Source organism: Cloeon dipterum, chromosome 2 (assembly GCF_949628265.1).
Source record: "Cloeon dipterum chromosome 2, ieCloDipt1.1, whole genome shotgun sequence".
Classification (NCBI taxonomy): domain Eukaryota; kingdom Metazoa; phylum Arthropoda; class Insecta; order Ephemeroptera; family Baetidae; genus Cloeon; species Cloeon dipterum.
This window is the reverse complement of record NC_088787.1, coordinates 11,636,687-11,658,570: the sequence shown is the minus strand read 5'-3', so window position 1 is coordinate 11,658,570 and position 21,884 is coordinate 11,636,687. Positions and strand designations below refer to the sequence as shown.

Below are 21,884 nucleotides of genomic sequence, written 5' to 3'. Positions count from 1 at the left end.
ACCACCCCCGACCCGCGCCTGCGCCCCCGCCGCCTCCCGGGGGCGTCGACGCGCGGCCGCCGCGCGCCTGGCCGCCCCCGGGGGCGGCCGGTCGCAGATGCCTGGCCACTTACTCTGCACTGCTTTACGACTCTTTGCGTTTTTTTTATTATTTTGCGCCCAGTGCACTCGAATATAATATAAAGACTTGCTTTATTTTTTATCGTTCTATTAGTGTGTGTGTTTGTTTTATTGGGCTCGGACACGCGGCGTGGCCAACAGATTTTCCGCTCGCATGTCCCGCGAACCAAAAATTTCGTGTTTCAGCGGAATTTCAAGGCGCGCGCTCGCCGCAATTACACTCTCTGCCATATAATTGGTTCTCGTTAATGCAATAATCCTGGTAGGTACAGCTTTTTTCGCTTTTTCCCCCTTGTGTAATATTTGATTAGCATCTACAACCTTATCAAGCGCTTGCGATCGTGAGATAATTTTTATCTCGGCCTGCACAGTGTTTGGTAAACATTTGTATGAACAAGTAAATAAAAAAGAAGACGAGAGGGCGAGGAATTTTATTTTTCTCTGCAGCGTGTGAGAAGGAACGATTCCTCACACTGCTCATCGTTGAAAAACAGAAATAATTTACCGTTCAAAGGTTTTTGCTTTCGAGAAATTCTACTTCAAAACAAAAAAGGAGACTTTTTCGATTTTGTTAACTCCAAATCTCGGGTGTTAACCATCGGCATTGCAAAAACTGAACACCGCTAGACTCGTCTTGACCTCCCCTGACGATCTGTAGGGCTTTAAGGGTGCTATATATTTATTTAAAATGACATAAAAGCTAGGAAAGTTTGTCAAAATGTAAATGCATCTAAAAAAAAGACATTTTGTTCAATCAGAATCAGAAAATAGATTAAAATTCCGATCCAATTCAGAAAATATCAATCACGCCCGGCCTCACCGAGTTCCATTTAGGTAATTGACATTTTTTGTGCACTATTGGACGTGGTTCGTGCGCTCTATTCCTGAGGCGCGCGCAATTGATTTCTTACTTATTTCTCCTTCTTTATTTGTGCCCGTGAAATAAAGAGAGCGCGAGTGCGTTTTTGGTTGGCTGCATTTGTGAATGAAGGGCTGTAAACACGCAATTACCCTGCCTGCCGGCTGCGCCCGAGAACCTGAGAGAGATATCTTTGCCCCTGGGCGGCGAAATGAGGCCAAAAAGCAATCGCAATCGGCAGAGAAGCTAATTTTCCAGCTCGAGGAAAATCGCTCATGTCGAGTGCGCGCGCGCTCGGTCAACTATGAACTATGATATAGCGCAAGTTAAGTGTGCTCCTTTGCTCGCAAACAACTTCTTGTCGGCAGAAAAGCGGGGAATGCTTTGACTGAGCATTACAGTTTAGCAGAGTATAATATGATACCTTTACTGCGTAGACGTGTTTTGCAAATAAAAGCAGAGGAAAAAAAAAGAATTGCGATTACAAAAAGAAACCCAAGAGATGTTACTTAATTAATAGTGCATTGAAATAGGATAAGAAGTAGGTTTAATGGTTTTTGTTTTACAATGCGCAGTAATAAAATGAGACCCTGTTGCAATTAAAATTTACGTCCTTATCATCTTCAATTTTCTTGCCAGATTTCGATTTTTCCCGTCGAAATAAATCCACGTCCATGTCCTTTTTTCGGGAAACTCGATTTTTTGTGAAATAAAATCAGATGTAGCGTAAGAATTTTTTTTTTTTTGAATAAATACAGTGCTGCGTAGGTCGATTTTGGCTTTACCTGAATCCTTATAAGGATTAGTTGATGCTCAGGCAACGAGGATTTTCCAAGAACTTTTGCAACATGAATCCTCTTAAAAGTCCCTCATTATATAAAGCTATTAATAGAAGCAAAATTTTTAACTTCGAAATTGCTTAGTGTAAAATACGGAATTTTTTATTTTTTGTAAGGTAAAGTGGTGGAGAAAACCCGTGATTTCATCCTCTCTTTAATGTGCTTATATTTAGTAATTCGTGCAGCAAAAAGACTTCAACTGCCGAAGATAAAGAATCCTATCCAGCTAAACAAGCGCTGTACGTGTTTATGGATTTTGTCTTATAAGTAAAATACTGCTAATGGGGCCTTGAGGAGCCGAAATTGTGAGTCTTCTTTACGTAGAAACTTGCGGATTAATTATTCACTTTCCGTCCACAAAGAGTAGAATTATTGTGTTAATTTATTTCCTGTCTGCATTTTTCACCACAACGCTAAGATCCTTTTTATAATTAAATATTAGAAAAGTTAGTAAAATGGGCATCAAAATTTAAATATGTAGAGACACATTTAAAGTATTCCGTGATCAGAACAAAAGATATAAAAACTGGTGGAAATAGTCAGAATGGTCTAAAAATTTAGTATGATTGAAATTAGCACATAAATATAAATTAAGCAATAACTATGATTGAAGCTGGAAGCTAAAAAATTTAACAGAATAACAGGCTTCCTAAATCAAGGAAGGAACATAACGTTGCAAAATCAATACAGGTGGAGACTGGCAAAAAATGACATTTGAACACGCTTCGCCTTCTCCAGGAAAATGATTGCGACGAAGCCAACGATTGCCTCCGCAAAACAAAAGGAGCCGATATTAATTTATCTAATTGACGGTGAAAGAAACAAAAAACGGAAGGAGCGAAATCGTACAAAAAATCTGCAAATTGGTACGAAGCCCAGTTGGAGGCGAAAATAAAAGATCCCCGGCCTTTAGCAGCCCCGAGGGGACGGATTGGGGCCGGAAACAAAGCGGTGCGCGCGAACAAGATTATCGCATCACGCAAATGAGCTCATTAATCAATCACGAGCACGTGATTTTTCGCACCGGCATACTCTCGCACTCTCCCGCGCCGACCGCAACAACAGGTGAATTCGCCGGCTGCAAAAAGGCTGCTGGAAAAATTCATTTGTGCGCGCGTGGCGAGAATGTACGCGCTTTAGTTCGCAGACAGCCGATCGAGCGAAAAATAATGGAGGTGCTAATTGGCCGTGACGCAGCCCAAGCTAATGACGAATATGGATTGGATTAATTATTTATAGAGCGTAGCTGGCGACACGTAATTATCCCAAATTAAACGTGCTGCTTCTTTCGCGAGAATTTGATCAACTTGCTTTTCGCACAAGCTATTAAAGTTTCCAAAATTTTCCTCAATTATGAAGCAAATTTTGCGAAATTTGCTCTTCCACGTGGAAATAAGAGCGGCTGTCAATTTGGAAGCCGATTCTGATTTAACACTAAATAATTTGCGAGATGCTATTGGGACACGAAGAGATAAACGGCAAAAAACTGCCAGACGCTTCTTAACAGAAGTTTGGAGAGAGGACACAATGGAAAATGTCAGAATACGGAGTAATTAATCCAAACGAAGCGCTTTGGCAGCAAGCACGAGTCAAATGCAAGCAAATAAGCAGCTTATTCTAAAATCGACTGCGAGAATGGGCCCGAACACTCAGCTTTCTCCTTTTCTTTCGTTTCGTTTTGCCGCTTTTATTATTATTGCACGCCAAGGAGAGAAAATGTCTGCGCGTGGCACTCGTTTGCAGACGAGTCGCGAGGTGAAATTGCCTTTTCGCAATTCTTATTCAACAACGCGCCCTGCAAATTAGGCAAAATGCCTTTTTAAGGACAGCAGACGTGTCTATTGATTGGCCTTTTTGCAGCATCTGTCGATGTGGCACCTAATGCGAGTTTAACACTTTGCAATATCCATTCAACTGGAAAACTAGTAAAAGAAATGTCGTTTACTACATTTCGCACACACCACATAAAACTCGCGAGCAAAAATGCATAAACCTGAAAGAGCTAGAATAAAATCCAGAATCTTATTTGGAGCAAATATTTGTTTTAAAAATAATGTGACGTAAAATTGTTCACAAATATTTTACGTGCTTTAATGAAAACTTCTGGTACGAAATTCTGGCTTGAATTTAATATTTTGCCAATTACACTTCAAGAAAGATTAAAGAAATTATTTTATAAATTCAAATAAAATGAGGATAAGGGATGATTTCTTTAAAATCCCTTGCCTAATTTTCTTTAAAGAAACGGCATTCATGGTCAGGTATTAAATGCCTTTAAATTTTTCACTAACAGGTGATCTTAAACCCAAAACATGCAGGGTTGCAAACAACACGCATTTAAAAATATGCAGTGCAGTGTTCAAACCGGTTTTTTTTCATTTTTTATCAATTTCTTTCAGGTTATGTTTTCACCTCAGTTTTAAATTATTTTCTAATAATTAGCTCATGACTTAAACAATTTTTATAGAAATTTGTGGAGAAAGAGAGGCAGCAAATAGCAATTTAATAGAAAAAATATGCACAGCAGAGGAAATTCTGACCACTTCCGACAGCAAATTTTAGATTTTCATAGGGGAAAAATGGAATCAATTTATTTCTTGTATTTCTTGCGCAAGAAATTTGCAAAATTCGAGAGGTAAAAACCTTTAAAAACCAGGGGTAAAAAACCGGGTGGTATAAGCAATGCAACCCTTAAAACATGCACATTTTTTCACCTCTATTTTAATAAATTTTATTAATTTCAAGACAAATACACATTCTGCAAAATTATTCAATAATTTTTGCAACAGATTTATTTAGATTCAAACGTGATTTCATGCTCATAAATGATGTTCGCAGCGTGAAAAAAAAGGAAAAAGTGAATTACTCTCTGAATGAATTCATGCAAGTAATTGAATCAGATTAAATGGTCGCATTTTGCTCTGCTCTAGCCGTGAGTGGAAAGGAAAAGTTGCAGTTGCACATGGAGTGGACGTCTCCCTTTCACGCGCACACGTTTGCTTTCCGCGCGCGTCCGACCAGCGAGGGGTAGCGGCAGCTAATAATTTCTGCGGCCGCCGAGTGCAAACGGGCCGGGCAACCGCAAGCTCGTACTTTTGCACGAGTCGTGACGGCCGATCGAGATGGATGGCTTGCTCCAATTTTACAAGTGGCGAAAAGGCAAATGCGGATTTCACGGGCCGCCCGTTCGGATATCAAATATCCCGGATGCTGCAGCGCATGGCGGGGGAAGTTCACGAACTATATTTAACCCTCCTAAATAATCAAGCCGCTGATCTGCATAGATTATCTTTTGATTTTGACAGTCATTTTTGTGAGTTATTTTATAAAGTGAGAATGGTTTTATTGCACACTAAACTTGTGTGACAACTGTTTTTAGATTCTTAAATAATTTTAGTTAAATTATTTAAATCTTGGTGCAAAATCAAATTATGTACCTTTCAACGCAAACTATATTTAAGAATATTTAATTTTAATTAAATAATAAATTAAATTGACAAATATTGTAGTATTTACATAGCACATTTAATACATAAACATTTACTCTAAAAAATCAATTTTTTCACATTTTTGTTTTGATTTAAACTCTCTTGCCCATCTTGCTATAAGTAAAAGAAAGCTTAAATAATATATTACAAGCCATTAAAATTCATGCTTTAATAAAGTTGTAAAATTTTTCCAAATGCATGTTCATCTTATACATCCATTTAAAAGTGTAAGTTTATATCTTTGAAAAACTGACTGAATAGGAAGTTGAAAAGTTTCATTATACCTTGCACGTAAAATAAATTGAGAATCTAACATAGCTACGTGTTAATAATTAAATGTTTCTGTCATTAAAACTCAAATTTTTAATCAAGCTTTTTCCTTTTGAAGGTGGCCGGATTCTTTGCAATTAGACCCATCTCTTTCAGGACACTATGAATTTTTACCAAATTTATATAATTATTTTTGTTCAAAATTAAAACTAATCGAGATAAACTCATGGAAAAAAATAAAATTGAAATAAATTTACAGATTATTCACCAGTTGTATAAACCCTTAGTGTTCGAAGCCGCCAACAGATGGCGCCACCGTATACTTTCGTAATAAATTTAATTTTAAGGCTTTTCCGCTGCGATTTCAGACTCCATCCAGCCACTGTGGGTTCTTCACTTATAATACTTTCTTTTGACGGGCTGAAAACCAAAACCAGTCCAGCCATTCGCCGTAGAAACGTTGGAAAAGATTTTATATTTCAAAAAATATTTTTTCACGATTCTACGGGGATTGGCTAAACCAATTTTGGTTTTCAGCACTTCAAAAGAAAGCATATTAAGTGAAGAACGCACAGTAGCTAGATTGAGTCTGAAATCACAGCGGAATCGCCTTAAAATTAAATTTTTAACAAAGTCTATGGTTGCGCCATCTGTTGGCGGCTTCGAACACTCAAGTTTCTAACAAAATCATTGATATAAAAATGAAATTGATCATACACTCGCAATAAAAACCTGGCCTGTTTGGGTATGGATTAATGAAGAGTCCTTTTTATAGACGTTCATTGGTGGGAGGAGGTTGTGGAGCGACCCTGGCGAGATCGATGGCCGCGCCAGGCGTCCCTTGGGGGACTCGAATCTCGCGCTTCGGCCGCGTAGGCAGCGATTCGGCAATCTGGTCGGCTGGTGCGCGCGGGGGAAATCCTTGGGGGACGCGCGGATGTAATTGGAGATTCAAACGAGATTGCCATTATTTATTCACTCGATTGTAGCCGCCACTTTTGTTTCATCCACTTTTTCGCCTCTCTAATCGCCTTAACTTAGATGCAAAGGCAAACAAAGCGGCCGCGGCGCAGCCAAAGGAAAAAGCGTATTTATTCGATTCGTCCGAAACCGCAGGAGAAAAGCAGAAATGTAAATATACGAGCGGCACCGCACCCGAGCATAAATATTATATATATACGTGCTGTATTCCGGCACACCGACCCGGCTGTCAGTTCAAAAATATCTCTGGTGCAGCAGCGCGCGCGGCCCGCAGAGGTGAGAAAAACGCCAGACGCCGCGCGCTCTCTAATATTCACTCGGCTGCAGGTCACTCGCGGATTTACTCGTGCGCACAGCACGTACACGCCATTCCACAGCAATTTGTCTCGGAAAACCGTGTGGAACTTTCCTGATCCCGCCTTCACGCTTGTTTATTGTTTTTTTTCTGACGTACACTGAGACACACCAGGAAATTTTATTAAAAATAAAAAAATGTTAGCACATGCAGAGAGAACAAGTTGCCAAACAGAACCAGAAGAATTGCTAAAACAATATTTATAAATAATAACAGATTTAGAAATTAATTCGATTGACTTGTTTTCCCTTAGCTCTGAAGGTGGCAATGGTTTAAAGTATCCTTTAAATAATCTTAAAATTCTGATAATTATTTTGGTAAAAAAATAGGACTTCGAATAAGGTGATTGCCCATTTTTCTCCGAGCTTTGTGATGGTATAATGAGCATAATTCATGCGATTGAAAGCCATTTAAACTTGAAACAGTTTGAAATTGTCTTAAACCGTATAAATCTGCCAAAAGACCGGGAAAAAGTGCGCAATTATATATAAATTATTTCACAATTTGATTTTCATGGTAAATAATTTGGCAAACACTATTTTTGACCAGTTTTTTAGTCGATAAATTATTATTTCTTTACGTACGAAAGTCGGTTTGGTTTCGTTGCATTTTTTAGACATGAAAATTGTTAAGTCTAGTTTTTTTATTGAAGATCGATTGAAGAACCACGATGACGCTGAAAGAAAAAGACCAAAAGAAATGGTTTTAATCGAATTACATCGTTATCGTGTATACAAAATATTAAATTTGTATAGAGCATTTTTTACCTTTTTAGTGAGATAAAAATGAATAGTTTTAAACGGTATTAAGGCACATTTTGACGTTTTTAAATATTTAACTCATCAGCAGTTAAGCTAAATTCAGCAAACTCCATCTAAAAACAAAGTCCTAACTCTGTTTGCTGAATACTTTTAATATCTAATTATTATTTACATTAAAAAATTCCGTAGATTTTATATTTCTCGTAATGCAATCCGCCGACTACGATTTGATCTGCCGTGACTAAAAGTTTGAAAGCTTGTAAATTCTCTCAGCTTTTAGTCTTTGTAGTTTTTAACTTATTGGGATCAGTTGCAAAAGGAAATATTGTAGTTTGAGAGTAGGGCAAGAGGTGGAGGAAAAAGTAAATTCATTCCAACTTTCCCAAGTGGCTCTGCATTACTATACAAATTTTCTGTGCGCGATGGAGCAACTTGATAATATGTCTCGCATCGAATGTAAAAGTTTATCGCTCGCGCCGCTTTTAATTAAATAGCTTTTTACAACTTTTTTTGCGATTCCTTGCGGAAGAGGAAATGCCGAGTCCGCGCGAGCGGAAGGAAATAAGAGAAATGAAGTACGAACAAGCCAATTGGCAATTAGAGCAGCGTCGCGAGCATGAAATTCATTTGACGCAAACGTCTGCTGTTCTTGACAAAATGCTCCACCGGCCGAGTGTTCGCTCCGGCAGTTTCGCTTTTTTTAATTGCGAATAATCCACGCACGGCTGCGTCCTTCTATTCCAGACTAATCCGCGCTGGTGGCAGCGGCACGGCCAATTTAATAGCCATATTTTTCTTTCCTCGCGCAACACACCCAAAAGTTTGTCCTTCTCGGATCTCTCTCTCTCTCTCTCGCGCGAGTCGCAGGTGTGTTTTTGGCAGGGCCACGACACAAACGTAATTGCCGCTTGCCGCTAATGATTTCGCTCGCCGAATTGCGTGAGATAAACCGCGGCCGCCGGTTCCAATTTTCGCCCTAATCTGGCCGCACCCCTGCACCGCTCTCGGGTGTACGTTGTGCGTAATACACACGCACAGCACGGCACACCCGAGTGCAATTCGGGATGTTTGCGTTGAAGTCTACGGTTCCTCGGGGACACGCGCGCACGAAATTATGCAAATTGTAATGCGCGCTTTTACGCAGTGGAATTTCGCTCTTTGCTTGCCAGCCATTATACAATAAATAAATGTGTATTAGTTTTGCATAATGATTTTTACAAACAAAAAAAGGGTGGAAAATATGAACTGCGTTGCTGAAATTTTTCTGCAGGGCACAATTTTTATATTATTTTATTCTTTTTTGGAAGTGAAAGAATGCAATTATACAGACAAACTTGGGAAATTTTATGACAGTTCTTTTTAAGGTTAATAGTTGATTTGGGAAAATGTCAACAATTATTATCAAACTGTTACCTTCAGTGAAAAAAATGAAATAATTTTTAAATTTGTGCTGTGAATTAAACTAATACGTCTTATTAATGTTTAAAACTTAAAAATATTTTTTCGCGTATCTTTTATTTTATCTTTATTATGATACTGACTGTTATACAAAAAATTATAGTTAGAAACACTGATAAAATTCACGCAATTTCACAGAGTTTTACTATCCGACCAGTTCTCGGTTCACGTTTGGTCAAATATGACAGATTTCCGAATTTCCTACCGTGAAAGAACTGGAAACGGCTGATATTGATGCAAATGACAAAATTGGTTAGTCCTTAGAGAATAATTAAAGGCTATTCATCTGAATCTGACTAGAAGGAAACTCCATATTTTATTTTATTACTTTTAAATTCCTTAATAAATTTTTATTGATAAACATATTGATAAGAGAGTTAAAGCCTCAATATTTGCTACAGGCAAAATTAAAAATTTGTCAAAAAGTTCTATTGTTACAGCCAAAAAATTATTTGATTTAGCTATTTCTCCTGTTGCCTCATATGGTATTGAAGCTGTCTGGAAATACTTGACTTTAAAAGACTTAAATAATCTTGAATGTGCTAAGTCTAGATTTTTTAAGAAAGCCTTATGTGTCGATAAGAGAATGAAATCAAGATTTGCATATGATCTAGTTGAGACTGATTATTTTGTAAATGACTTAAAGACAAAATTCTTCCTGCCAGACACACCTGTTTATATTAAATTCTTGGATAATATGATGCATAAAAAACAAAATATTCACCCTAATTTTTACAGTACCCCAGCTATGATAAACAAGAACTGGTGGCTACCCTATTGTAAAGATCGAAGTGTTTTTACGAGATACTCTTTCCATGGTTATCATTTTCTGTTATGTAAAGACAAACGTTTCCATCTAGATGTTTCTGCTAATTGTGTTTGCCAATTCTGCGATGAAAGCGGTATAGACATGTATCATTTCCTCAATTGTAAAAATAATACAACTACCTTATTTCAAGCTGCTAAATATAAGAAATTGCAGTTAAATAATATCGTTATATAATGTACTCTGTGTTGTACACCGTTGGTGTCTAATATAATAAATAATAATAATTAACAAATTTTTATTGTATATACACGCCTACATCCCGGGAAAATACAATTTGTTGAATATTTTCCCACAAATAAAAAGTTGGAAATAAATGTTTGCTACCAATTAGGCTGATCATAAGCGTGCGATATCAAATACGCGTCTGAAATTTTTTACGCACAGCTGGCCTCGAGTATGCGGCTGCTGCTGCTGCTGCTGCTGCTGAGAAGTTTAGCGTGCGTCGCATGTGAACGAGTGTGCAAAATGCAAATTAACCCAGACCAGCAGTTTTTAATGAAATTGGACTGCGGCCGAGCGAGAATTAAATTTAAAAAGGCGCCTCGCCAAGAGCTTAGTTCTGCGCTGCCCGCAATTTGCATTCACCGCCGCTTCCTGGGCAAACGCACTCTCTGTGTGTGAATTGAGTTTATGGATGGTGTTTGTGCTGCAATCCTGGCTGGAATGAGAGCTGAGAGAGTTTTACAAACGACTGATTTTCCATAAAATAAAATAAAATAAAATAAATATGATTTATATGAAGTTTGACGTTGTCGATGGAATAAGTTCATTTTAAATGGTTGTCTGCGTGTTTTAAATTAATTTTAACTTTTGAACAGAATTTTCTTTTTTTAAAATAAGGTATACTGGTTTAATCGCAGATCTGATGCTAAAATTAAGGGTTAAAAAAAACACCACGAAAATGTGGCAAATGTGCTACGACCAGTGAAATGCTATAGGTATTTTTATTTTTAAGAGTTATACAAATTCATTTCCAATAATACTAAAAATTAATTTTTCTTTAAAAAAAAAACACTTAAAAAATTAGCTATTTCAAGAATTGTGCTTTTTGCAAGCCAATAAACACACAATGAGACAAATAAATAGATGTTTACGTCGACAGCCGTTTTGTCCTCTGTCTGCATAGCTCCGCATGCAAGCCCTTTCGCGATCAAATTCAAATTAGCGTGTGTGTGTCGTGCCGGGGCGTTTGTTCTCGAGTCCGACATGCGGCAAAAATTGATCTCGCGTGCCCCGCAAGGCCGCCGCAGAACGACCCGCTCGCGCCGTGTTGCATGCACCTGTGTGCGCTGAGCCGGACTGAATTAACACATTCGACATCAATTCGAGCCCGTATCGGCGATTGCTTCGTGTACTTTATGGAATCGTCGCATGCAAACGAGCTTGCTACGCCGTGTTAGACATATTGCCGTGGGAAAGAATTGCCTTTTGATTGCATTTGTACGCGTTTTATTGCCTTACCATTGAGTAAAAAGCGGGAATGTAATGCAAATGAATTATATAATCTACGGCGTATTAATAGCAAAAGCGAATTAAGCAAAAAAACTTGTATCCTCGGTATATTTAAGAAAATTGAAACGGGGTGTGCAGTACACCCCTTTACAGAATTAAAAAACGCTATAATTAAAAGATATTATAATGAATACTAAAATTCTGATCTCAGCTAATGATTTGATTTCCTTTTTTTAGTGGATTTTGAAGATTAATAACCGGCATGCAGCACTTAGGGCAATATTTAATACAATATTCAGCAAAAAATTAAAGAATCCGTTTTTGAGATAAAAAAAACGCGCAAAGAGGTGGATTTTGGTTTATTCTTGTCTTAATTCTCTAATGGGCCAAAGGGTGATATAAACTGCTGGACACTTCATTTCGCACCAAAAAGCGTTGATCAGCTAGGCTTTGTGTTGAAATTTTCGTTTTTGGCGATATTTTTACACGATTTGATCCCAGGGAACGATTGAAAAATTTCCTTCTGGGCAGTTTTTGGCTTGCGGCGTCCCTTAGCTGTACCGATCCTGTATTATACTATTGTAGGAGCCATTATTAATTTTTATTCTTAATTTGCTCCAACACAATCGCTCGGAATCAGGGTATAAACATGGTTGCTAGTGATTATTGGCTCTAAAGAATGCCGAGAGTGGAGAAAACGCGTTACTGAAATTGTTAAATGTCAAGGTTCTGGCAGTGAATTAAAAACGCTTAATGAATTGGAGTGTGAATGAAAAATTACACTAAAGCACTACATTAAGACATCTCTAATCAGAGTTCTGTACTGAAAATATTTCCTCCAGTATAAACAAAGAGACTGAGAATTGAAGACGGACATTCGTAAATTTTTTTGTAGCTGCTTCGTGGATTGTACGCTTCCAAGAACAGGTTCAATTTTGGATCATGCAACCATTCAGATACTAATGTCCCAGGGTCTGTTATCGTAGCCTCAGCATCAAAATTGCTTTTTATGAATTTCTCGCAGTAATCTACGATATCATTATTCCTAAAATGATAAATAAGTTGGAGATTCGTCAGTTTCGGGAGATACGCAGACGCTGCTTTGATGACATTACTGAATGCTTTCATGATTTGGTCGTTGTTACCAATCTCTTTTGAGTAGAAACGTATCCCAAATTTGAAATGAACCAGATTATTAAGGATCTCATTTCTTGAAATGAGAGATGCGAGATCTTTCAGGTCGTAGGCGTCTAAACATTTATGCGGCAAGAATATGTTGACATATTCTAGTTCTGGTGCCGCCAGAATGCTTGCAAGGAAGTCGACTTTGGCAGGAGGAAAACTAAAAATTTCACAAATATTAGCTAGATAAATTAAATTGCAATAAAAAATCTCTTCTGCATCTTACTTTTCATAATGGAAATGGATTTGTCTCAACTTGGCAAAATTGTAAATTAGCACAGGGTCTTCAATCATTGTTTCCGACAAGCAAAGTTTTTCCAAATTAGGGCAGTATCTTAAAATTGTAATAAGATCTAAAGTCATGTGGGTGTACGAGCGAGACTGAATGTATAGCCTGGTCATATTTCCTCCATAAACCTCCAGCAGACCTAGTATGACATTCTTTGAGGTCGTGTTGCGAAAATAAAGGACTTGAATATTGGTAAAACGTGGCAAGGTGTTTTTATCTACTTTACGGCGGCCTAACCATTCAATCTAAAAGTACATAAATATTATTAGCAATTGACTACAAACAATCCAATGGTATTTTATACCTTAAGAAAACGTGCGGAAGGAAACAGAGTGTGTAGATCAGGTGGCCTAGGCGAATTAATGCGCATCGCCTCCAAAGCTGATGGCTCCAAAGGGAGATCCTCTTTTTCATAAGGTAAAGTAGCGTAACTCGATGCACTATTAATGATTTCGAGCTTTGGCAAATGACGAATACAGAAGAGTTTTAACTGCCGATAGCGTTCATTCGATATTCCAGTCGTGGGAAACCTAAAACATTTCAAACGAGAAAAGGTGCTTTTCACGTCATCGATGTCATTGAAATCCGGAAATCCTTCGTCTTCAAACTTAATATAAAGGCTTGTCAAATCACGGAGCTTGTTGCAAATTCTCTTCACATGTGAATATATGAACATGAATGAGTATATCTCTAGCTTTTTCAGCTTTCCCAGATTGCAGATTGCATCCACCAATTCCTCAATAGGAATTGATTTATAGTTACGAGGTGGCAGAGTCACGTCAATTTTCAATGACCGTATTTTTTCGGCGAATGAACACTTCAAAATCATCTTAGCAACCTTTTAAAAACAATCGCATTTAAGCTATAAATTTCGATATCAAAACGTTCACTTACCTTTATACAATTTCTCGCCTTTGAAGAATCGGGGCTGAATGACATCAGACCATCTCCTATCTCGATGTCATTCACATTTAAGGGTAAGCTTAGCAAATATGTAAGTACTCTCAAGCGTTTTTCAAAATCATTCTCCGAGTGCTTTTGTCGTGGAGTCGACTTTAGTTTCATAAAACTATGAAACATATTTTCAAGAAGAGGTGTCACTGATCGCTTTGGAAATTCGGTCGAAGCCTTCAGCTTCTCGGTGGATTTAACTAATCAAATCAGTCTCCAATTGATTTAATCGTTTTGGCTATTTCATTATAACTACCTAGTTTTTCCAGATCTCCTTCATCGTAGGAACAGATATTTTGAACGGCTTGCGTCATTGAGAGTTTCAGCAAGCTGGTATTTCCCAATCGAATGTTATTTAACCTTCTATAGGTCATTTCCAGTTTCTCCTCGTCATCCATTTTAAAGTGCCTATAACAATAAACATTTTCTTTATTTTTCCGTGCAAACCAACCGTTATTATCTGTCTGACAAGACAGATGCGAATACAAAATGAATTCCAGAGGTATATATTATCATTACCTAACCTCCCTACATCATACATCAATATGTCTTGATGCAAAACTCACGTGCCTACAATTCCATCCATTTTTGAAAGGTGAGTCATTCTTTTTAAACTTCAAAACCTTTGAATTATTTTATTATTTCACCTTATTTAATCGAAGGAAAGCAAAATTCACGAATTGTCTTTGCACTTGCACCAAAATTTCGGATCAAGCGCTTTCGAAATAGGTATTGAAGGAGTGCAATATAAATAAGTACAGCATGTTCGAATATTGATTAAACCTAGCCTTGGAGTGATAAGTACTCACCTGCTGGAAGTGAGTAATGTATCTGTGGCGCGCAACAATCCAACACTGATCTAGACTCTGGTATTCAAGTCGGCAGCTTGAAGCCTTGCATGCGATTGCAATTCCAATAATTTCTCGAATTCTACATAATCGTTAGTTCTGCATCTGTTTTTGAGCAATTCCACGCGAGAAATTTTGTAAGATTTTTTGTGACTCGAAAATTTTAACTGAAACCAAATTTTTCTATAAGTTTAAAGTAAGATGAGGTAATGAGAACCGAGGTCGGAGGTCAATTAAGTGGTTGATTGCCTAGTATTTTAGTATTTCAACATTCTAGTAAAACAAGAGTTCAATCTAGTTCCTGTTGAGATTTTAACTTGAACCTTTTGGCCTTCTACTTTTGCAGGAGCATGTTCGGCCCCTCATAATTTTCTGAGTTGCTGGACTTGCTGGACCAATATGAAGCTCATGAAATCCTACACAAGCACGGCAAAATTTCATTGGTGCACACTTGCAGCATGTAAATTCCGGGCTAATTCTGGTTTGAATTTTAAATTCTGGCTTCAAGCTGCTTTAGCTTATAGTCATTTTCCTGAAAATACCTTTATGCCTTATTTGTCTCGTTGAGTTTTATTTCTGTGTGTTTGATTTACTATGGCACGTTTACTCTATCTAAATGGAACCTATAAAAAGTAAGATCAATTGAAAAAGAAACTGTTTTTGAAAATTCTATCAGAATTCTCATCAGATTCTGCCGATATCGCGTCCTCTCTGTATGAGGGGTGGTTTCATGCCAATATTTTTTATCGTGATATCGTCAAGTAAACTCCTGACACTGTTAACCTTTGGTTGCATTGTTTCATTCCTAATTTCTTCTTATTGATAAATATTCTAATTAATAAATTCTATGCTTCCGAGCCTGTCCAGCCTGAAAGAACCGATCTACAACTCGCTACATGAAAAATTGAGCAAATAGAGTAAAAAGACAGTTGATTTTTAAGCAAAATAAATTATTGTTACTAGGGTTTTAATCGCATTAAAATATAAATTCCATGATCCACACTCGTTTCAAGTCTGTTATTTATATACTCGCACCAGAGACATGGCTGGTCTTAAAATGCAAAATTTAATACCTTCTTCTTTTATGTTTCAAATTGACTGGCTTGTTGGCAAAATCGTTTGCAAAGTGGAAGGAGGAAACTAGATGGCGAGATTGCAAAGTCTCAAGAATAAGGTGAACAACACGAAATCAAACAAAAGTTGTGTCGCATGTCTGTGAGCTGATTTTCCGGGTCTCTTTGAGATCTTTGAGAGGCTTTGCTGCTGCCGCTGCTGCTGCTGCATGTATAAATCGCAGTGCGCGCGTCTGCGAACTCTTTGATGAGAGCGAATTGGAAACAGACTGGCCGGGATTACTTGCTTACTCGCGGATATACAATTCGCAGCACGCGCGCGACTCAAAAGGAAAAGTTTCCGCACTGCTTTTCTCGTCTCGTTCGCTCTCGGGCAGTGTGCCGGCCCGGAGAAAAGGCAGCTTTGTGTCTCGCATCGGCGGCAGGCAACAATCGTGCGCCGCGTGCATATTTGCTGCAGTGAACCGACTAAAGGCGGCCGATCTATTATAAATGATAAGGCACCCGGCGAATTACCGTCGGCGAAATCACGGACGCGGATGGAGACGCAATAATGTGCGGTGCGCGAGCGGCGCGAGTCAGGCAAAATAATAAAGCACTCGTCGTTTGCCGACGATGAATTTTTCAGCAGGCTATTTCGGGGAACGATTTAAAGGAGCGCCAGAGCACTGCCTGCTATTTCATGCGCGTGGCCTGTTTTGTGAGCAGAGTCAATATTGTCGTTGCCTGATGGGAAGCACCCTGATTCTTTTAGCGCAGCGCCTGCAATCTATGCATGATGCATGCGCCGCCTCCCCTCGAATTCTCGCTCGCTCCACTCTCTCGCACAGCACACAGGCCAAGACCCTCTCGCAGCGCGGCCGCAAGCCCGCTCTCTCTCTTCGCACACAACAGGTTTGTTTGTGCCCCCTCGCCCACCACGTCGAGTTCTTTTACAGACACGCCACTGCAAGCCGTCACCACTGCCGAAATAAAATCGACAAAGATGGACAAAACGTTTTACACAGAAGGTTATTTAAACGCAAAATTTATAAAAAAAAAATATTTAAATAAAATGATCTAATACAATCCAGACAGGATAAATTATGAAAGTTATTCCTTCTCTGTAAATTTAATGAAAAACAATATTTTTTCGGTAGGTGAGTATCTGCACGTTCAAGACCCAAAAAATCTGTTCTTGTCAGGGTGCTTGAACTGAAAATAAAATTATTATTTTACGGTTCAAGATGATTGCTGGCTATGTTCGGAAAATCAATACATTTTTTCATGATTTTTTAGAGTTTGTTGTGAAAAAATCCTTTAATTTTTAATAAAATCTAGACAAACCTAAAGTTTCAATAGAAATAAAAAATGAAAAAAATGTCTAAAAACACATTTTTTTGCCATCGGTGGTTTATTATTGATTTTTAACTTTGAATCCTTCGAATAAAATTTTCAGATATAAAATAACATAATATTATACAGGACACCGTTACAAATTGGTTGGACGAAAAGGTATGACTTTTTGCCTTATCATTTACAAGAGTTTAATCATCTTTTGTGCATAATTCTTAACTTTACGCGTCGAGAAAGACATTAGATATTACATTTTGTGGCTCTATACCCCGCTGTAATATGCCCATAATATTTATAACAAATGTATCCCTTTTTAACTTTAATTTAAATAAAATGAAATTTTTAATTTTAAAACTATTTTATTATTGTAAAACTTCAATAAAAAACAAAACAATTAAAATTTATTCTTTATTATCTTCATATAAAAATAATTCAAAAACCTGAAAAAACTAAACTTATATTATACATAAATATTATTTCTACCAAGTTTTTACAAATTGCTCTTTTGTTGCGTTGCAATTTCCTTTTTTTAATCATTCGTTCCAGCAAGTTTTGGCTTTACTCATCAAGACACATTATTCAAGAGCCACGTCTGTGGCACATTTTCCATTCTTTATCTGTTTGGTTACAATATGGATGAAAATCGAACACAATAAGAAATTATATATTTGTACTTTGGACGGGCTACAATTATTTGAATAGTATATAAAAATGGGCTTCTGACAGACAGACGAATAATAACTTCCTGCTGCGCTGATTATTGTCATAAGTTTTGCTGATTAGGCTTGTTCAAAAACGCATACGTCTTATATTTTTACTTGCCTAGCTCCCATCTATATTTTTCAGAGATTGCAGAGAAACTATATTTAAGTTTTATTTTAAGAACTTGCAAAATTACCTGTTAATTTTCTTCTTTGACTATGGAAAAGAACAATTTTTTCAGATTGACGCGAGCAATTATGCATTATGCGGTTTGGCCCGGCAAGAGAGGGTTCGGTGCTTGCGGGGTAAGGATATGGCGGCGAGCGTACACGAGTATATAGTACACTTGCTTCATATTTGCCCCCCGAGGGCCGCAGCCGGTTCTAATACACATAGCCGCTGCCGCCGCAACCATTGCTCACTCTAAATAATTATACACATGCAGCCCGACCGCGGGCCAAGTCAATGCCACGCATATTTTATTGAGCAAGATCTGCCCCGGCCTAATCTCTGCTACGGAATCCTGCACACGTTGCCCTCAGGCCAATTGCCGACTCGGCGAATTTTTAAAGGCCCTATGGGCTCCTCGGAACGCAGACAAATACAGATGCCGCCGCATGTTTGCTTTGTTGGGGAAGGCATTGCGTTAGTTACATTTTTTTCTGCTCCTCCTCTCATCTGCGTAGTTGAATAATGTCTCAAGGAAGGTGGAAGAAGTCTTGCTAATTCTGGTTTTGATATCATTTATTTTGCTACAGCAAAAAATCAAAATGCAAGGTTCTCCAGATGATTACAGCCTCGACTAAAATTAAATTAGGATTAGAAATTTTTAGAAATCTAGAATTGAAAAAATAATTACGTTTTCGTGGATGGCCAGAACTCCGTCGACCTCGTCGTTGTTGATGACGATGTTGGCCACTCCATCGCCTCCGATGGTCACCGTCTTTCCAGTGCAAGCACCACCCTCCTTGGATCCGGAAATGACGTCGCAGTAGGTGCCAGCCGGGAGACAGGTCTGCACGAATATCAGGAAAAAAAATTCATAAAAAAATATAATTTATACCTGCAGGTTGGCGTTGAGGTCGACACCATACTCGTTGTTGAAGGCGACGAAGCCTCTGCCGCCGCGGCAGAAGGCGATCTGGTTGTTGCCGTTGTCCCACCATCCGTTTATGGTGGTGCCTGCGACCACGTTCCTGAACTCGACCATGTTGAACACCTGGCGCCAGCGGTGCTCGCAAGCCCAGCCGTTGGTGCAGGTGCCGTCGGTGCTGAAACCTGGGCTGATGGTGCTGCCGTCAGCATTCTGCGGCGGGCCGGCGTCTGTGTTGTCGAAGAAGTAGCTGGACATGACGCGCGACGCGCCGTACGGGTGCGCCAGGTTGAACGCTGTCGCCATCTTGTACAACTTCGAGTCCTTGTGCGTGAGGATGTCGGCGCCGCCGGCTCCGTGGCCCCGCTGGTTGTCGTGGTTGTCCACGAACGCCAGCGCGCTGTCTGACGCCATGAAGCCCCAGCCCTCACCCCAGTTGGACAGCCACTTGAGCTGCGTCTTGCCGCGGAACGCTTTGCCGATTTCTGCGCTCAGTTTGAACTCTGTTATGCGGCCCAAGTGCAAGTAATCCTTGTTGCCGACCGCTTCTCCTCCTTAAAGTGCCAAAAGTGTAGATTTAGTCATTAAATTGGACTATTAACAAAACAGAAAAAATCCCGAGGCATTGTTCAAATTGCCAGACCAACTTTCATAAACAATAAGATACACGAGGAACTATAGAATTTGGCAGCGGGGGCCAGATTCGTGCGACGCGCAGATATGGCGTCCGGTGGAGTATGGCGCGAAAAAACGGTCACGTGAAAATGCGCGAAAAGAACCAAGTTTTCGTCAATATTGTGACATAATTTGCGTTACTTGTACCAATTGTGTCTTTTAGATCGTAAAAGCAAACTCTTGACACTCGTACGGCAATCCAAAGAGAGCTTTTTGTTTCCCACATTCAGACGCCATCTTGGATCTGCGCAGTGCGAACCAATTTTATCGCACATCTGGCCCCTGCTGGAATTTGGAATCTATGCGAGTCGCAACGTTCATTCTGTCAACACGTTTATTAACTTAATTATTATTGTTTGCCGTCAGGATAAAAAATGTAAAGCTCTTCTGCGAATTCCCTCAACGGTCATAAAAGCTTGGCCCTTGTGTATGACCGCCCAGTAATTTTTAGTTAAAATAAGGAGATAACCGACCGAGATCAATGACTTCCATTGCGATGAAAGGTCTGGTGCCTGCAGCAAAGCCATGCTCGGTATTCAGGTCGTTCAGGCTGCCAAAGATGATCTCCAGGTCGCCAGGCCACATGTGCTTAGCGGCGTCGACGCGGAAGCCGGCAATGCCCAATGCGATCAGTCTGTTGAGCATGTCGATGATTTTGCCGCGGACGTAATCAGTGGACTGATTCAGGTCCCGCAAGGAACCGAGTTGACAGTTGCGGACCTAATAAAGCACAATATAAATAATAAAAAATCGTCGTCGTGTTAAAATTGAATTAATTATCAAATTAATGTAAATTGCTAATGGGAAAGAGAGGGGGGAAATACTTAAGTATCCGTTTGGCTCATTATTTTTTGGAAGTGATTTCAATTTCAAATGATACCAAGGATGAAAGTTCAAGTATTTTTTCTTTTTAATTTATTCGCCTATTCCGATCTCCAAAATAAAATGAAAACAGTTATTTTGAAGCTGAGATTTGAATTCAATTATTAAGTAAAACAAAAACTCACGTTTCCTGGATCTTGGTAGTTGGTGATGGTGCACTCGGCATTGAAGTCGTTGGGGCCATAGGGCACCGCCGGGTAGAGGTATTTGTCCGGCTCGGCGGTGCTGCCACCGGTTCCGACGTTGAAGGCGCCGTGTCCTGTCATGTGGTTGAAGACGACGTCCGCGTACACCCTGACGCCTACCGCGTTGCAGCGCTGGATCATGTCGGCCAGGGCGGCCTCGTCACCGGAGCGCGTCACGAAATTGTACGAAATTGGTTGGTACCGCTCCCACCACGGACGCGGAGAACTCGCTGCGTTTTCGGTCGGAGGAGAGATCTGTTTAGGATAGTCACAATGAGATGAGGAAGTTATCGGTCATCGTTCAATTTCAATAAAAATCATGCAAACTATGCAGCTACGAAAATCGTAATGTATTCTTGAATTTCTTCTTAACGCTCTCAACGAAATTTTAATTTTCAGACATATTCTAAATTGGAAATATTTCAACATTCTTCAGCATAAACTTAACTTAGAAATATCACAAATTTCATGCACATGCAGTGTGTCATTTTAAATTAATCAATTAACAATTCAATTCAATTCGTTTTTATTTCTCCAAACAAGTCATATTATGTTACAAACATTTAAAGTCATGAAAATCACAATGAAAATAATAATTTTAAAAGAAAATAATGTACAAGTCCAAAATACATTTTTTCTAATTTTTTCAAGTATTTGAAATGCTCTATTGTCGCCCATAATTCTGAATACCATAAAAACCTTTTTTACTTTTCAAAATATGAAGTAAAATAAATCCTCAGTAGTTTAAAATTCATTCTGCTTCATTATTGTACCTGAACTCCACCGAAGCCTTTTGGGGCCAAAAAGTTCTCGCACTCGGCAGCAATGTCAGCCCATGTCCATTCGAAAAGATGAACCATCACGTGGCGGCCAGGAACCATGTTGGTGTTCCATTGCGCGTCGACGGCTGCGAAAACGACAGCGAGGAGTATAATGCTCTTCATCTTCATCTTCTGACCCCTCCTTGAAATCCACGGTTCTTTATATAGAGAAATTTACGTCACGCTACTAATTGTTCTCTTCTGATCTCGCAAAGATTAGAAAATCGCACAGGTGTGGGCAGTTCATATTGCATAATTGAATGCAAAGTCATTGTGTAATGATATCATCAAAAGGAGGTTGAATAATCTTTATATTGTTAAAGAAATTGTAGTTGAATATGACATGCTTAATCGTATCTCGATTTTGAGTGGTATAAGATAAGTAGCAGCTTCTTGACCTTATAGTGATTTCCAGAATTTTTCAAGTTGGGAAATC

The 21,884-nt window shown here is 38.9% G+C and overlaps 1 protein-coding gene and 1 long non-coding RNA gene across 2 annotated transcripts; both read right to left on the bottom strand.

Annotated features, from left to right (window-relative positions):
• Positions 1-14,011: 14,011 nt before the first annotated feature.
• LOC135937710 (uncharacterized) lies at positions 14,012-14,724 on the bottom strand. Its single transcript, XR_010574538.1, has 3 exons — positions 14,644-14,724; positions 14,091-14,242; positions 14,012-14,034 (listed from the first exon to the last, which is right to left on the bottom strand). It is a non-coding gene; the product is annotated as an uncharacterized LOC135937710 (long non-coding RNA).
• Positions 14,725-18,523: 3,799 nt separating this feature from the next.
• LOC135937148 (alpha-amylase 1-like) lies at positions 18,524-21,577 on the bottom strand. The gene is made up of 6 exons (XM_065480237.1): positions 21,401-21,577; positions 20,568-20,882; positions 20,034-20,280; positions 18,856-19,439; positions 18,652-18,807; positions 18,524-18,594 (listed from the first exon to the last, which is right to left on the bottom strand). The coding sequence occupies exons 1-6, from the start codon at positions 21,575-21,577 to the stop codon at positions 18,583-18,585; spliced, it is 1,491 nt and encodes a 496-aa protein (XP_065336309.1). The 3' UTR covers positions 18,524-18,582.
• Positions 21,578-21,884: the final 307 nt, after the last annotated feature.

Coding starts and splice junctions, on each gene's coding strand:
- LOC135937148 (XM_065480237.1), bottom strand. CDS start 21,577: ATGAAGATGAAGAGCATTATACTCCTCGCTGTCGTTTTCGCAGCCGTC. Junction 20,883..21,400: donor AAGGCTTCGGTGGAGTTCAG/GTACAATAATGA, acceptor TATCCTAAACAG/ATCTCTCCTCCGACCGAAAA. Junction 20,281..20,567: donor ACTACCAAGATCCAGGAAAC/GTGAGTTTTTGT, acceptor GTGCTTTATTAG/GTCCGCAACTGTCAACTCGG.